The sequence below is a fragment of the Dreissena polymorpha genome, chromosome 14, assembly GCF_020536995.1.
Source record: "Dreissena polymorpha isolate Duluth1 chromosome 14, UMN_Dpol_1.0, whole genome shotgun sequence".
Taxonomy (NCBI): domain Eukaryota; kingdom Metazoa; phylum Mollusca; class Bivalvia; order Myida; family Dreissenidae; genus Dreissena; species Dreissena polymorpha.
Window position 1 is genome coordinate 24,854,928 of NC_068368.1, and position 16,743 is coordinate 24,871,670.

Here is a 16,743-nt window from a genome sequence, read left to right on the forward strand (position 1 = left end):
GCCTTGGACAGAAGATGACCCTTTTGATTGAAAGTGGGGTCACTAGTTTTAATGTCAAGGTCACTGTGACATTAAGTGTCAAATTGGTTTCCGTTCGATATGTCATCAATGGATTGAGTGATGGGTCCATACTTTGCAGATGCATTGACCGTGAACAGTAGATAATCCCTATTGGAATTTGTCAATGATCAAAGTCGCTGTGATATTGAATATGAAAATCATGTCCGATTGATGACTCGTGAGCGGATTGACCGATCGGCCTGATTTTTCGCACATACATTGGAAAGTATACGTTCGCATTATTTCCATGGGAACATCAGCAACGACTCCACCATGGCGCCTGATTAATTGCCAGATATATTGCTAAGTATTGATATATCGAATTAATTCGATCATCGTGACATCTCTAGTTATAATACTATAATATTATCATCCCATTTACTATAACCATGATTCAACAGAAGTGCATAGGTCTGTGTCAACTTAATTATTTAAGTGGCTAGGTCACACTAATATGATCAGATTAACTCTTCTGGTCAGTTTTGTTGCAAACAATCCTGTGTCAAAGCCCTGTTTGAGGGGGGGGGGGGGGGGCATCTATCTCCAACCGCGGAGCTCTTGTTAAGGCTGTTTTGTTTATCGTGTTCGGTATAAATGTCACATGTTCCAATGGCAATTTTTTACGATCACGATCTCATTACGTCATAAGCGATGCGAAAAAAAGTGAATGGTTCCAGACGTCTGCGACAGCGCTCCTAACTTTGGTGATAACATAAAACTGGCTTTTTATGGACAGCGTGTTACGTCAGTGCCCCGAACAACATACGAGCATTTCACATGAAAAACGACAGTACCAGATCGTTGTATCTCCGTTGTTCACTACCGTACGAGATAAGCCAGTTATGATTCCACATGTAAAACGACAGTACCAGATCGTTGTATCTCCGTTGTTTACTACCGTACGAGATAAGCCAGTTATGATTCAACTGTGGTCAACTAATGTCAATGAATCCTTATCTAGTTTCATTACAAAACATCGCTATATATAGAGAAAGTACAACATCTCGGACATTCTAAAATTTTGAACAAATAGCGTAAATAAACAATGGCGTGCATTTTCGACAATTTCTTGACTCTGGTGGCCTTCGGAATTTTATTTGTATCGGGTGGTCACACGAATTGGATCGATGAAAGTATTGAAACGCGTGAGTAGAATATATATTTAGTCTTTAAATGACTTGTGGACGGAATCCATATGGTTGTATAATCTTCCTTATAATTAACGAAATATTTACTATTTGTTGCGTAATAATGCGTAATGAGACATAATGTTACTATAAATAGTAAAAAATCAAGGTCACGAACTGGTTGTTTTTCGTTTCCAGCTTGTCAATATCATAATTTCGGCTACATGTCGATTTTCCTATTTATCTGAAAACAAGAAATATCTTTAAACAAGATTATTGCCAATATAAAGAAGTGAAACTCCAGCAGCTGGAGCAGTATTGAATTCGTATTATATACAATTAGTTGGTCCTTTATTTAAGGCAAGTGACCGATTGCCAAAACAGTACAAAAAACAGCAAAAACAGCACAGTTCAAAACAATATAAACACATATAAGAATAAAGCTGGGGTCACCGCCTTGGAACGGTCAATGCAAAGCATTTGGGAGTTTAAACCGGTTTTAGAGCGCTCAACTTCACACTTGACCCAGCAATATTCATGATACATTTAAGTGTAAATAACCATTTAATTACCATTTAATTACTCAATGGTAGGAAAGATACCAGAGCAAGACAGTTACAACTTTTTGAGGAACGATGAAATGAAACTACGAACAAGTGTCAACTACATTCCTTTTTTTATAGAAAAAGATTTAAGAATATAGCGTCATGAAATTAATATTTCAGATCATCATCGCGCAAATACAGGAAGAGGCAGCAATAATAAGATCCATATTACATAGCTTGGTTGTTTATGTGACTGCTAAAAAATAGATCAAACAAGAAACGCCTGTCAGAGAGAAAACACAATAAAAATTGAACGCAATATATGTCCCCTAAAGGCTCCACCATTGTCAGAATTGTTTTATTTTTGTTATTTATTGCCATAGCAACCAGAATTCTTGACGTAGGAACAAAATGAAAAGACGTGCATAATCTCCATATTTCCATCTGACCAGGTTTCAAGTTTCATGAAAAAAATATGAAGATTTTTATAGTTATCGCAGGATCCAGAAAAGTGTGACAGACAGACGCACAGAGCGCAAACTATAAGTCCCCTCCGGTGAAACCGGTAGGGGACAAAACGATATACGGCGTTGATTGTGATTGGAGCTGGTGAAAGGTAAAGAGTTCAATGAATGAGATCAAAGATAGCAAATGTATTTTTCTGTGCAATTCTTAGCTTCATCACAAGCAGTACGGGATGTTACGTGGAGTTTTCGCAGCTTATTTTACAGTATTACATATTGCTGATCATAAATTTATAGATACAAAACAGGAAACCAAAAGAAGAATGGAAGTCAACCGGCCACAGTATCCGTTCATATTTTAAATATTTATACGCGCGCTCTTCGAACAAACCTGTTTTAGTGGTTTGTCGGGCATTTGCTATTTGATTCGATTATTAACATGCAGAATCGAACATTATCGCGCTCATGCTTAATACATTGGTCAATATGGTTGAATAATTTTTGTTTAATTTATCAAAAATAATATTTATCATGGTATTGTATTATAACAAATCTATTATTGACATACCGTAATTATATCGACGAATATCTTCATTTAACATATTTTTGGTCTAAAGAAAATTCCAGTTCACCTAGTTCACGCGATAGCGTCTATATTATACAACGATTATTTAAATGGCCACGAACTGACCCTGATACCTTGCGGGTTGGAATGCAATGCATTATATTGAGGTAACACTTCCACTGCTGGGACGATCGGACGGTTTGTTTTAAACTTTATACTTTTACATGTTTAATGATCAATTTCGAAAACAATTAAAAATGGTTTGGCCAAAACGAATATCAGGATAGGGAAAAACGATACTGTTATGAACTTAAATATACTAGTACACAAACAGCAATATGGAAGTAATAACTAAATATGAGAACATAGCCTTTAAGTACAAACACTCTGGCGCTGACAATCCTCTGAATATAAAGGGGCACACGCAAACTGTATTGATGACAAGAGTTGAGTGTAAAACTGTTCTATCAATCAATCCTTTTCATTAGAGATAAAATTGTTTCATGCTGAAGACGCAGTAAAACAGGGTTACATGCTATATTACAAAGACGCGGTCATGTTTCCACTGTTCTGGGAGATTATGCTCAATTCGGCCAATGGAATAAATAAAGTGTATTCATTCGTGTCTAGCCGCGGGAAATTTTATTTGAAATTTATTCATATTGGACACTTACAAAGGTCAGGTAAGGTGAAAAGCTACGCCGAATAAACCGATTTCGCGACAACCTCTCAACAAAATGGCGTCCAAACTCCTGCTTAGAGGGGAGAGGGGGGAGGGCGGGGGCATGCGTATACGCGAGCTTACCGGGTTTAAGTGCGGTTAGTTGGAACTTACGTCCAAGATGGAGTCGTTTTCGTGAAGGAATACCCGGTAAGCCACATTTATGGAACTATCGATTACAGCTGAAACTAAAGATACGCACGATGACACTATTTGTGCTATACAAGGAGTCATGAAATAAAATGGAATAAATGACAGGCTTACCTCAATAAAAAACTTTTAATCAATACTTATAACAATAAAAAGTACAACGATGTACACTTCCATTTTTGTTCTGTCAGCGAGTCAGCTGTATTTAATGTAAAGAACACAATGTCTTGGAAAAATTTGTGTCGATTGATAACCATTCTGACCAAACACTATTTTTGAAAATATTTACTGTTAAAAACAAACAAACACGTCTGAATTTGTTTCCCGAAAATAAACAGATTCTACCTAAAACCGATATTATTATATTAGAGTTAGAGCTCTGCAGTGACTAAAGGTTTGGTTGTACAAGCAAATAAATAAATTTAAATATTTTACGATTGGCAAACTTGGCACTTTGGTAAAGTAAACGTTCTGCTGGTTTTGCTGTGCTTAATTACACCTTCGGCAGATGCCTTTTATACAAATATAAATGTGTGTTTCTATGTTGCGAGGTAATACTAGTATTCAGGTAGTATAACTGATAAGACCAACATGTGCAACTGCAAGATTGATGCGTGTTAGAACAATAAGATTCACGAATATGGCTATAGATTCTGTAATTTGATTGTTTTGTAAACGATTATTTCATAATGACGGATGCCGTTTGTCCCATGTTTCGGCGCCAGACAAATGCTGTATTTCTTTGTTGAATTTCTTCAGACTGTTGAATATCGTTTCTTACTCTGTAGTTTAACCCATTTAAGCCTAGTGGACTCCCATCCTACTAAATTGGATCAATTTATTTCCAAAATAAGGGATGTCTACAATATTTATTTCTTAAGTATATTTAGAATATTTCTTACAGAAATTCCTTTAAACAAACAGCGCAGACCCTGATGAGACGCCGCATCATGCGGCGTCTCATCTGGGTCTACGCTGTCTGCCAAGGCCTTTTTTCTAGACGCTAGGCATAAATGGGTTAAGCACTAACGTTACATTCGATGCCTCTCAACCCATGTGCATTATCGACTACCGGTATTTCGACCCGTCCACAACTTGAAGCCACGTTATTTGTGTGAAAAGACATTATTTTAGTCAATGTTACACCAACCTGCGATCTGAGAAAAAAAATTGCATTTTGGTGCTCTCATCGCTTTTATTTTTTCAGGAGCCGCCGGCCAGTTTGTCACCCTGGACGGATACTGCCAGCAGACGTACAACAACAACTCCTACCTCTGCAGGGTAAGAAGCGTATGTTTGGACCTGGGGCTCGTTTCAAATCCTCACATACGACCTATTGTTCTAGTGTTATTGGATGTTCAAAATAAGTAAAGACTTCCGCGGATCTGTTTATTCCAGTGGTCAGTTCAGAGATTCATGTACATAGGAGAAAAATGGGGTTGCGATTGGGAGGGATAAGTTAGAATCAGCGGCTAATTTCATCAGCGGCCCGAAAAACTAAAATTTCGAAACCTCTTTACATATTACACTAGGATCCAAAACGCTTGGATATGAACTTTTTTTTACGACCGATGTTATTGGCTGTTGTTTCCCAATCGTCCAATCAAAATTGTTCTAAAAAATCAATTCGTTATTTGTTCGCTGACTTTGCCCTTCGCGTCATTCCTATGAAAAAAAGATTATCGGAAGAACGAATGTCGTTTACCAAAATTCCGGTGATTGACAAATCAATAAAAAACGCATTAAACTCCAAATCGCTTAAAACAATCGTGGCTGTGAATCAGAAAGCAAATTCAGTCTTAGAATGGTTACGGAAGGTCGAATGTCCTCGTTATGCATGTTACAACTTTTATGTGAAAAGAATAGTAAAATAATCTTACCGTGGTAAAGTGCCTTTAATTTAAGATCAGTTTATGACATTGAAAACTGGCTGATCATATTTCGAAAGTAAAAACATTGTGCAAATATCAACTCTTGAGTGAAAATAACATGATCACGTGACAATGCCATTTCAGAAACAGTACAGAACCGGTTACGAATACGCATGCGCGTCCCTTTACTGTTACGACGACGGACAACTCTTCGAAAAGTGCATGTTCAGCATTCCTCCGCCAGACGGCACGCTATGCGGCAACGGAAAATGGTGTAACGCGCACAGTTGCAGCGTTAATAGGAACGCTCGGGTCACTTCCGGTACTGGCACGGCGTTGTGGAATCGTTGCCATAGCTCTGTTTTATTCCATGTAGCCTATTTGAGGGTACCTTGCTCATGGCCAATAGGTCAATTTATATGTGTCACGTTTTCCCCAATCTTCATAAAACTTGCTCAGAATGTGTGTTCTCGCTCAAACTTGCTCTCTCGGGTTAGTGGGCGACCCAGGCATTTTGGTCTTCTGTTTACAAATAGTTTACAACATTTAATATGTTTTATTTGTGTACTACTCAACACACTAAGGTTTATTTTACTTAAGTACCATATGTTTTTAAACACCATGAAATCAGGAACAGAATTTGATGTTAAGAAAAAATTACATATTGTGTTAGCTATTTCCAGACCACGAATATGTTCAAGCATTAGCACGCTTATTAAGATTCGTTTACTTCATTTCTAAAACTCATTTTAATTCGAAACTACCTGTTGAATGCCAACTGATTTGTTTTGATCTTGAGTTTATTGTTCAAGATGCGTGCCCGTTGGGCGATTCCGAAAATCCGGATGTTCTGATGGGCAAAAACTGCCAGGAGCTGTTTGCTATGCGGCCGAGCTTATGTCTGCTACCGGAAGTAGGGAACACGTGGTGCTGCGAGAGTTGTGCGGCGTTCAACAGAAGTACTCCAGGTAAGGGAATTTAAAAAAAATAACCCAGTTTAAAAAAAAAATGGAATTTTTATTACATATGTACCGTCTTAAGTCATATCAAGTTAATCTCTTCAGTTAAATATCCGTTTTTATTAAAACAAACTGCACACAATATATCAATTACCTTGACAATCGCCCAAAAATGTATTTACAACAAAATTTAAATCTCATTATTGCAGTACTAGAATAATAATTGTTATATAACATATGTCGATAATGTATGCATGCTACAACAGTCAACGACGCTAACCTTACGTCAACAGACTCGTTTTTCGGACCTACGTTAAGCGCCGACGACGACTGCAAGTCCATCTTCGGACTCAAGTCGTACTTCTGCCAGACGGACAGTAACTACGGCAATCGCGACTACTCCGGTATCTGTCTGAGCATGCGCTGCTTTAACCCCACCAAACTCACGTGTGATCCATTTCCTGCCGGGGACGGCGTCCCGTGCGCCAGCGGCAAGGTCCGATAGTCATTTGTCATGAATTTGATATTAACGCTACCATAATAACAATTCCGTCAAAGTGCCGACATTAAACAACAATATACAGAGTACATTTGATACTAATTGAGAACCTATCAACGAGAGTGGGAATGCTTTAGACGTCCCCTCCCCAGCGCTCAAAGCGAAAATCGTGGAGAAGATGGTTGTCAAAACTATGACAATTTTCTGTTGTAACGACTATAAGTGCACATACATGTTTTGATAGTGAACATCCCCGCATGTTTAACCCATTTATGCCTAGTGGACTCTCCCATTCTTCTAAATTGGATCAATTTATTTCCAATATAAGGGATGTCTAGTTTATTTATTTCTATATTTAGAATATTTCTTACAGAAATTCCTTTAAGCAAACAGCGCAGACCCTGATGAGACGCCGCATCATGCGGCGTCTAATCTGGGTCTACGCTGTTTGCCAAGGCTTTTTTTCTAGACGCTAGGCATAAATGGGTTGATTTCTAATGTTATATGCGATATAATTTCAAATGTAATGATTTTAGTGGTGCGTATCCGGTCGATGTGTCAACTCCAGCTTAGCGTCAGTCGATCCAGTAGCGGGTAATGTTGAAACATTAAGTATAAAGTGTTAGGTTTAGAAAAAATATTCAAATCATTCAACACTACAAAAACTTACACATTTGGCATTAATAAACCATAAAAGCATATTCCATTACTCTTTCAATCTTTTGTTTACATTGTTAACCCTTAAAGGGGCCTTTTCACAGATTTTGGCATTTTTTAACTTATTCATTAAATGCTTTATATCGATAAATGTAAACATTGGATCGTAAAAGCTCCAGTAAAAAATCAAGAATAAAATTAAAAGAAAGGAAAAGAACATTGCCCGGACCAGGTTTCGAACCAGTGACCCCTGGAGTCCTGCCGAGTCCTGAAGTAAAAACGCTCTAGCCTACTGAGCTATTCCGCCGAGTATATATACTTGAAGTATTTTATACCCTATATAAGCAATCTTCGTAGTTTCACAAAATTTAACGACAAAAACAGAACTCTCCAAATTATTCAATCGTTTCGCGTTGCAACGCTTTATAATTTTTAGGTTTTAAAATCGTCAAAAGATGCATATAATGGCTATATTAGACCATGGTAAATGTTCAGTATTACTGTTTCCTCACAAATATCATAACTAAAACGAAAATTTGCGAATCTGAAACAACTTTTTTCAATTTTGTCAATTTACCAAAGCGTGAAAAGATCCCTTTAAAAGCAATAACAAATTATTTTAGTCCGACGTAGTTCTGGCTACCATAACTTTAAATGTCGCTTTTTATGATTTTTGACTGGCGCGACTTTATACAGGTCTGTCAATACTATATAAACTGTACGCTGAAGTTTCTTTAGCTAAGTCCGACGCATCAGTAAAACACCCACTTCACCGTATGTAGCATTGAATGGGCGGCAAAGCATTTCTCATACGGATGACATCTTCAGCCATGATTTATTTGTAAAGGTCGAAATCATCTCACATAATATTTCCTGAAGCAGTTTAAATAACTACGGTGGCATGATGGTGGCATACACTTCTCTTTCTGAAATGCACTCCTTTTTTCTATCTCATTCCCACGACAAACTTACCTGAGGAAACGACTTACTAACTCGTGGGAACGAGTTTATATGTCGTGCGAACGACTTACTTTGTCTAGGGAACGTGAAAGAAAAAAAGGAGTGCAAAACGAGTCAGCCAATCAAATTGTGCGTAACATGTGCAAATATTCTGTTCGCACACACACACACACACACATATATATATATATATATATATATATATATATATATATATATATATATATATATATATATATATATATATATATATATATATATATATATATATATATATATATATATATATATATTTCACACCAAGTCGGCTCTTTCTTTACTCATTTAATCTTTGATCATTTTAAATGTAATTCGAGTTATTAGTTCAAGACGGGTCGGTGTTTTAATTGCCATACGGTCTTATTTGTTTTTGACACAAAGTTGGCTTTTCCTTTACTCATTTAATCTTTGATAATTTTAAATGTAATTCGAGTCATTGGATCAAGTGCAGGTTGGTGTTTTGATTGCCGACGCGATTTGCACCTATCATAATTTTGACACAAAGTGTCTGGCTGTAAGCGTTTGACACAAAGTGTCTGGCTTTAAGCGGGATTTATGACCGGTATACTGTCATCACCATAGCGACGCATTATCGCGCCTACCGGAATAAACATTATGACACGAGGAACAACTTTTTTGACAATGTTTGAAGCAAATTTTACGAATACAAAGTCTTTGAAATTACTCGATTTTTTATTTTTTCTTCCGAATATTCGATTCTGAAAACAGTATCCGAATATTCGGTCCGGGACCGAATATTCGGATATTCGTTGACATCCCTAATATATATATAGGGATATATATATATAGCTGGCATATAACAAACCATTTGATTGGCTGACTTACTCGCGGGAACGAACGACTTAGCTAAGTCGTTCACTCGAGATAGTTCTCTCCTCTTTTGTTTAATGCATCCCTCCTTTATGTCCTGCGTCGCTCAAATTTAATAACACTCCTCTGTTATTTAGTTTTGCAATGCTCTCTTTTGCTATCGCGTTCCCTCGACTTAATAAGTCGTTCCCACGACATAGCTAACTCGTTCCCACGTGTTTGTTAGTCGTTCTCTTAATTTAGTATGTCTTGGGAACGAGATAGAAAAAAGAGGAGTGCGATTTAAAAAAAGAGGAGTGAATGTCATTCTACGCCGTAAATAACTTGTCGACTACAAATTTTCCACAGGCTTCCAACCCTTACTGCTGATTTATTGATGTCTAGGTTGACATGATTTATAAAAACCGATTTCTTCTCACAGACTGTCTATATGGCGATCAGTACGAGGCGTTCTGCAGAGCCAACGTCGTGTACCCGAACATCGGCAAATATTGTTCCCAGTACGAGGCCGGATGTTGCGCGTCGTGTCTGCGCCACAAGAATTCGTCTTTTTCCGGTAAGAGATCGACTTTCCAGTAGGACAAGAAAAATCATTTATCACACCACTAGAACTGTACACAAACACAATTAATGAATTTATTTACTCTACGTTTAAAAAAAAACACTTTAAACACGGTGGATAAACGAAACGATTTCTATATCAACATCTGCAAGCCGAACAGACGTCTTTTAGTTCCCTTATATGTAAATAAAGAACAAGTGTGGTTAAGCGGGCGTTGTAAATAACAACGGGATTTTAATAGGCGTTGTAATGTGATGTCACAGGCTGCGAGTACGGTGACGCCACGCCCGTTGAATGTCAGGCTAAGAAGAAAGACGGCTCCATCAAAACCACGTGCCTCAACGACCCCGCTAATTGCTGTGACACGTGCGCTCACCTGAGCTCTACTGGAAACCCAGGTATAGTTTAACTCATGTATGCCTAGCGTCTAGAAAAAGGGTCTTGGCAAACAGCGTAGACCCAGATGAGACGCCGCATGATGCGGCGTGTCATCTAGGTCTGCGCTGTTTGCTTGAAGGAATTTCTCTTATAAATATTCTAAATATAGAAATAAATATACTAGACATCCCTAATTATGGAAATAAATTGATCCAAATTAGAAGGATGGGAGAGTCCACCAGGCATAAATGGGATAAGTAGTATTTATCCATGTGTTTAACTCACATATGCGTCAAACCTTAACACATTGTCTGCGGATTTATGATTAAATAATGTATATAGTAGATGCGTAGGCTCTTTTTGAGTCGTGGGTATTGAGATCGACTGAAAACCATTGATAGAACGTTCGCACATGATGCAGTCGTTACGGACAAAAGTTTTAACACAGTCACCGTCGTCTTGCTGATCAAAAATGCGACAAAAACGTGTAAATATTGTAATTCATGAGGACTCGATACATTCTTATCATATTTCCTTTTTTATGTATGATTCATTTGGTGTTTCTAATTTACGCAAACTCGTTAAATTACGAGTATTTACCATGCTACATCGTTTGTTGACTTTTTTCACAAGAAATCAGCCTTTCAGGCGGTGTCAGTTTTAAGGCTATTTATCGCATGCAAATCTTGAAATTGGGACAGCCAATCAGAATCCACTCCTCATGAAGAACCATTTTTTCAAAATGGCGGTTTGACACTTTCAACACAATCGATGTTATATTATATCTTCCTCATGTGTCTCTACCAGAATAGTACTCACGTTCATCATGTAGATTCATATAGTTGTTGTGTGTTAATAAATATTTAGATTAGTAACATGGACTTGTTATAAATTAACACCCCAACAAAACAATCGATTATTTCGATGTTTACAGACGATGAACATTTGAAAAAAAACAACAACTCAAAGACCAAATGTTAATAATTATGTTTATATGATTCACGGTCATATATTTAAAACAAATGTGAAATGTAATATCTGCTTTGATAATTTCCCACGCCTGAAGTTGAATACTAGTATTGCATATAAACAATATAATTTATATATTGGCCTTCGCATATTAATATAAATATGTTGATATCATTGGTGGCAAGTCACATATGTATATTGATATCATTGGTGGTCAGTAACATATGTATGTTTGAAATAATTGGCGTTCAGTCACATATGTGTATTGATATCATTGGTGGTCAGTCACCTATGTATGTTTGATATAATTGGCGATATTGATATCGTTGGTGGTCAGTAACATATGTACATGTATATTGATATCATGGGTGGTCAGTCATATATGTATGTTGATATCATTGGTGGTCAATAACATATGTACATTGATATCATGCGTGGTCAGTCATATATGTGTTTTGATATCATGGGTGGTCAGTCATGTTGTATGTTGATATCCTTGATGGTCAGTCACGTATGTATGCTTGATATAACTGGCGATCAGTCACATATGCCTAAAGATTTGATTTGTGGTCAGTCACATATGTACATAGGTCTCATTGATGGTCGACTTGTTTAAAGCAACACAAGAGCGGTTAATGTCTCCTTTGAAACTATTTAAAAAAATCAGGACCTGAACCTTAACCGTTCTGAGACACTGTTTCACGTAAAACTTAACGTAACATTTCATGACGGTGCCAATATTTCAAGTAACCTATAAAGCGTATGACATTGTGTAGATACATGAAATGTGGGTGCATGTATCTTCTCGCCTTCCGTTGTTTGTATCTAGACTGTCCGTACGGTGACGTCAATGTGGCAACGTGCAATGCGTTGATGAACGATACTAACGGACCCGGAAACTGCTATAGCCAGTCGCGGCGTACGGAGTGCTGTGACTCATGCGCGGAGTACTACAACGCCACCCACCACGGTGAGTAAACCGCATGCGGTCCGCCATTGTGTGAGTCATCACTCTCGCTTCTTGTTGTGGGCAGTTTGACCAAAGAGCAAATACATGTTATAGAAAAGCGGACCTCTGCAAGGCAATATTTCACTTATACACGTGTATACAAAATTGTTGTATCGAGTGTTTTTAATCAATCGGTTAATTGTTATTGTTATAAACTTATTGTTACTAACTAAAACGGCTTGAATACATGTAAGCTTAATTTTAGGTTTAAGAACTTTAAGAAATTTCGTTCAGTATCGCCTTATTTCGGACAATGCCGTTTTCCCAAACGGTCTCCGAGTATGTGCGTAAATTAACTCTATATATGTAGAAGCAGTGGGTGAGGGAACACATGCGATTGGATATCTTCATTAGAAATCAACCGCGTTTTTGCTTAATCGTTACTTACGCATGTTGTCCTGGCTTCGTTTACTTATCACCAGCTCTATCACTTATTGAGGTCGCCGTTGCTTAGTAGATATGGTGTCCGACTAACGACCGGTAGGTCACGTGTTCAATCCCCACTGTTGGAGCGTTCTTCAGATTTCCCTCCAAAGGCACCGAGTAATTGTTGTACCCTTGAAACGGACTCGACAGCGTTTTTGAAAATCCTCAGCTTTTCGATGCATACGATGCATAAACTAGACCCGATGTACGGCTTTATCCTGTATGGACAGGTTGCGAGTACGGCGACCACTGGAAGGACTACTGCGCCGAGAATGTAGTCCCGCCCAACGTGGCCACCGTGTGCGGCAAGTACGCCGATCAGTGCTGCGAGACATGCCGAAACTATCGGGACCAAGGGTTCCCAGGTAATCGATGTCATGTGATTGATACGTTGCTGCATATAAAACTTAGGTCGTTTTTGACGCCGGTCTAGTATTTGGAAAGTGAATCATGAAACGTCGTGCAATATCGATGTTTTGTTTAATTATAAAATTACTGTCCAAATGAATTTGCATGGTTTTTCCTGATGTGTTACTTTGCTTGCAAAGGGAATATTACTTATGATGTGTGTATGGAGGTACATTGTCTTAACATCTTAAGCTTTACCACAGAAGAGATTAGTTTAACCCATTTATGCCGAGTGGACTCTCCCATTCCTCTACATTTGATCAATTTATTTCCAAAATTAGGGATATCTTGTATATTTATTTCGATATTTAGAATATTTTTTACAGATATTATTTTAAGCAAACAGCGCAAACCCAGATGAGACGCCGCATCGTGCGGCGTCTAATCTGGGTCTATGCTGTTTGCAAAGTCCTTTTTCTAGACGCCAGGCATAAATGGGTTAAATAGCGTGATACAAAGTGCGAATCTGGAGCGTTTCTATAACGGTTTTAAGACACTTTGAGATATAAAAAAAACATCAACACACTCTATGACCAGACTTATCTAGAATTTTTTGCAGTTTATTAGCCATGATGTAAGCTGCGCTTCAAACATGAATGTTTGAGTTACCAGACGCTAAGGATTGGCTACATTTTACATGCGATTTTGTAAAATGACTATGATAACAAACACATGCACTCTTTTACATGCATTGACGGTCATGGTTTGTGACTAAATGCACGTCTTCTGATAAGGATATGTCGCTTAGTCCAAAGAAGTCAAACATAAGTGCCATCTAGAAATCTCTTCATTTCGTGTACACGGAAGCTTCGTTGAGGGATTTCGACTTTCTGTTAAATGGTCTCCTTATTGTGACACCTTGACGTGTATAATATCACATTTAAAAACTGCTAATACCATGTATAGTAGCTTATCAAGTATACAATCAAAGGATAAAACTTTGGTTTACACAAGTTAAGACAGCCATAGTGCCCCTTGTAATATTCACAAAGTGCTCCGTGCATACTACTCATTAATGTATTATTTATATTATGTTTTTAATAATAACGAATAATCACATAATTGTCTGCTTACTTTCATTGATGGTTAGAAATTTAGCCAGAAAACTGAAAAGTTCTTATGAACATTGGAATTAACTTTTAAGACACACCGAGGATTCTTCCCCATACAAAACAGCTTAACATCAACCACTTACTTGTACTTATTATTATCATAAACATGCATTTCGTTAAAATAAGAGATGTCATAGCAAAATAACTACCGTGCTCGTAACACCCTCAGGCTGCCAGTACGGCGACATTGACCCCGCCCGCTGCAAGGCGTACATGGCAGACGACAAGGGCACAGCGAACTGCTACAATACCGCCATCCGGTCCATGTGCTGTCTCACGTGCCACAAGATTGAGGACAAGAACGCACGTGGTAGGATTTGGGTTTTCTATGCGTAGTGACATTGGACATCCGAATAAAGTGTATGTTCGGATACTAGTCAAGTGGTAATGTCAATAGATGGCCCATGTGGACGATATTTTACGGGGAGTCTTCGCAAATAAATGAATTAATCAATAAATTAATAAATGATTACATATATAAATGCATTAATACAAAAATATAAATTAATAAAAAAACTTTAAAAAAACATAATTAAACAAATAAATAAATTAATTCATACGTTAACAAATACATAAATTGAATTATTATTTCAAATACGAGTATGATACATTTTAGTGCGACTCCAAACCTTAGGCCTATTGCGCATTGTCAACTTAACAGTATTCGGACACTACACAATAATTTGCTTATATATGTAAATGTGTATGACTAAACTCGAATTTGCTTACATAATCATCATATTTACTTTGTTATAATCTTCCTGTAAAGTGTAATATTACCTCGGCAGAGTTCTATGGCTTCGCGCGTTGGTGTACAAAATAGTTGTTCTTGAAAATTATTTACTTGTATACAAGTGAACACAAAAATTGCACAATGTTTTTGAAATATGTGAAAGTCCATTTTTTATCGCCATTTTTATAAATTATAAACGTTAAGACACAAATCGCATGCAGGATGATCGTTTGCAATAGTAGGTAATAAGTATAAAAATTTCACAAAAGATAAAATGACCGATTCGCCACAACAACAAACAGTATACCGGTACACCTGTACTTGTCAGTAGAAACATATAAGTGTCGAGTTCTGAGAAAACTGGGCTAAATGCATGAGCAAAAAGTGTCATCCCAAATTAGCCTGTGCAATCCACACAGGCTAATCAGGGACGACACTTTCCGCTTTAATTGGATTTTTGCTAAGAACGGTCTTCATGTAAAAGAAAAATGTCATAAAATCGTAAAGTGTCGTCCCTGATTAGCCTGTGCGGACTGCACAGGCTAATCTGGGACGACACTTTACGCTCATTCATTATGCCCAGTTTTCTCAGAACGCGACTCATATAAAAATGTCGTCTCCCGCAGGCTGTGTGTATGGTGACAGCAAGCCACGTGAGTGCGAGAGCCAGTTCAACGACACTCTGGGTTACGGCCACTGCTACAATCTACAGACACAGATTGACTGCTGTCGGTCATGCGAACAGGCGAAGAACAAATCCATGAACGGTATGATAACACTGAACAAATCCATGCTCGGTATGATAACACTGAACAAATCCATGCACGGTACGATAACACTGAACAAATTCATGCACGGTATGATAACATGGAACAAATCCATGCACGGTATGATAACATTGAACAAATGAATGCGCGGTATGATAACACTGAACAAATCAATGCATGGTATGATAACACTGAACAAATCCATGCACGGTATGATAGCATTGAACAAATCCATGCACGGTATGATAACACTGAACAAATCCATGCTCGGTATGATAACACTTAACAAATCCATGCACGGTACGATAACACTCAACAAATCCATGCACGGTATGATAACACTGAACAAATCCATGCACGGTATGATAGCAATGAACAAATCCATGCACGGTATGATAATACTGAACAAATCCATGCACGGTATGATAACACTGAACCTATCCATGCACGGTATGAAAACACTGAACAAAGCCATGCACGGTACGACAATTCCGAACATATTCATGCACGGTATGATAACACTGAACAAATCCATGCACGGTATGATAACATTAAACAAATGAATGCACGGTATGATAACACTTAAAAAATCCATGCACGGTATGATAATACTGAACATATCCATGCACAGTATGATAACACTTAACAAATCCATGCATGGTATGATAACACTGAACAAATCCATGCACGGTATGATAACACTGAACAAATCCATGCACGGTATGATAATACTGAACAAATCCATGCACGGTATGATAACACTGAACAAATCCATGCACGGTACGATAACACTGAACAAATCCATGCACGGTACGATAATACTGAACAAATCCAAGCACGGTATGTTAACAGTGAACAAATGAATGCACGGTATGATAACACTGAACAAATGAATGCACGGTATGATAACACTGAACAAAGCCATGCACGG

At 37.7% G+C, this 16,743-nt stretch overlaps 2 protein-coding genes across 33 annotated transcripts in view; one reads left to right on the forward strand and one right to left on the reverse strand.

Annotated features, from left to right (window-relative positions):
- The window catches only part of LOC127858832 (transforming acidic coiled-coil-containing protein 3-like), a 164,936-nt gene that overhangs the window by 77,853 nt on the left and 70,340 nt on the right, over positions 1-16,743 (reverse strand). The window lies entirely within an intron of this gene.
- Positions 1-16,743, forward strand: part of LOC127858831 (neurogenic locus Notch protein-like) — a 43,523-nt gene that overhangs the window by 24,585 nt on the left and 2,195 nt on the right. For all 3 annotated transcript variants that reach the window (XM_052396123.1, XM_052396125.1, XM_052396124.1), the window contains 11 exons: positions 4,840-4,913; positions 5,648-5,825; positions 6,316-6,471; positions 6,756-6,958; positions 7,498-7,555; positions 9,870-10,004; positions 10,274-10,408; positions 12,187-12,327; positions 13,023-13,157; positions 14,482-14,622; positions 15,672-15,812. In XM_052396123.1, the coding sequence (XP_052252083.1) occupies positions 4,840-4,913; positions 5,648-5,825; positions 6,316-6,471; positions 6,756-6,958; positions 7,498-7,555; positions 9,870-10,004; positions 10,274-10,408; positions 12,187-12,327; positions 13,023-13,157; positions 14,482-14,622; positions 15,672-15,812 (1,497 nt within the window). The remainder of the gene's footprint in view (positions 1-4,839; positions 4,914-5,647; positions 5,826-6,315; positions 6,472-6,755; positions 6,959-7,497; positions 7,556-9,869; positions 10,005-10,273; positions 10,409-12,186; positions 12,328-13,022; positions 13,158-14,481; positions 14,623-15,671; positions 15,813-16,743) is intronic.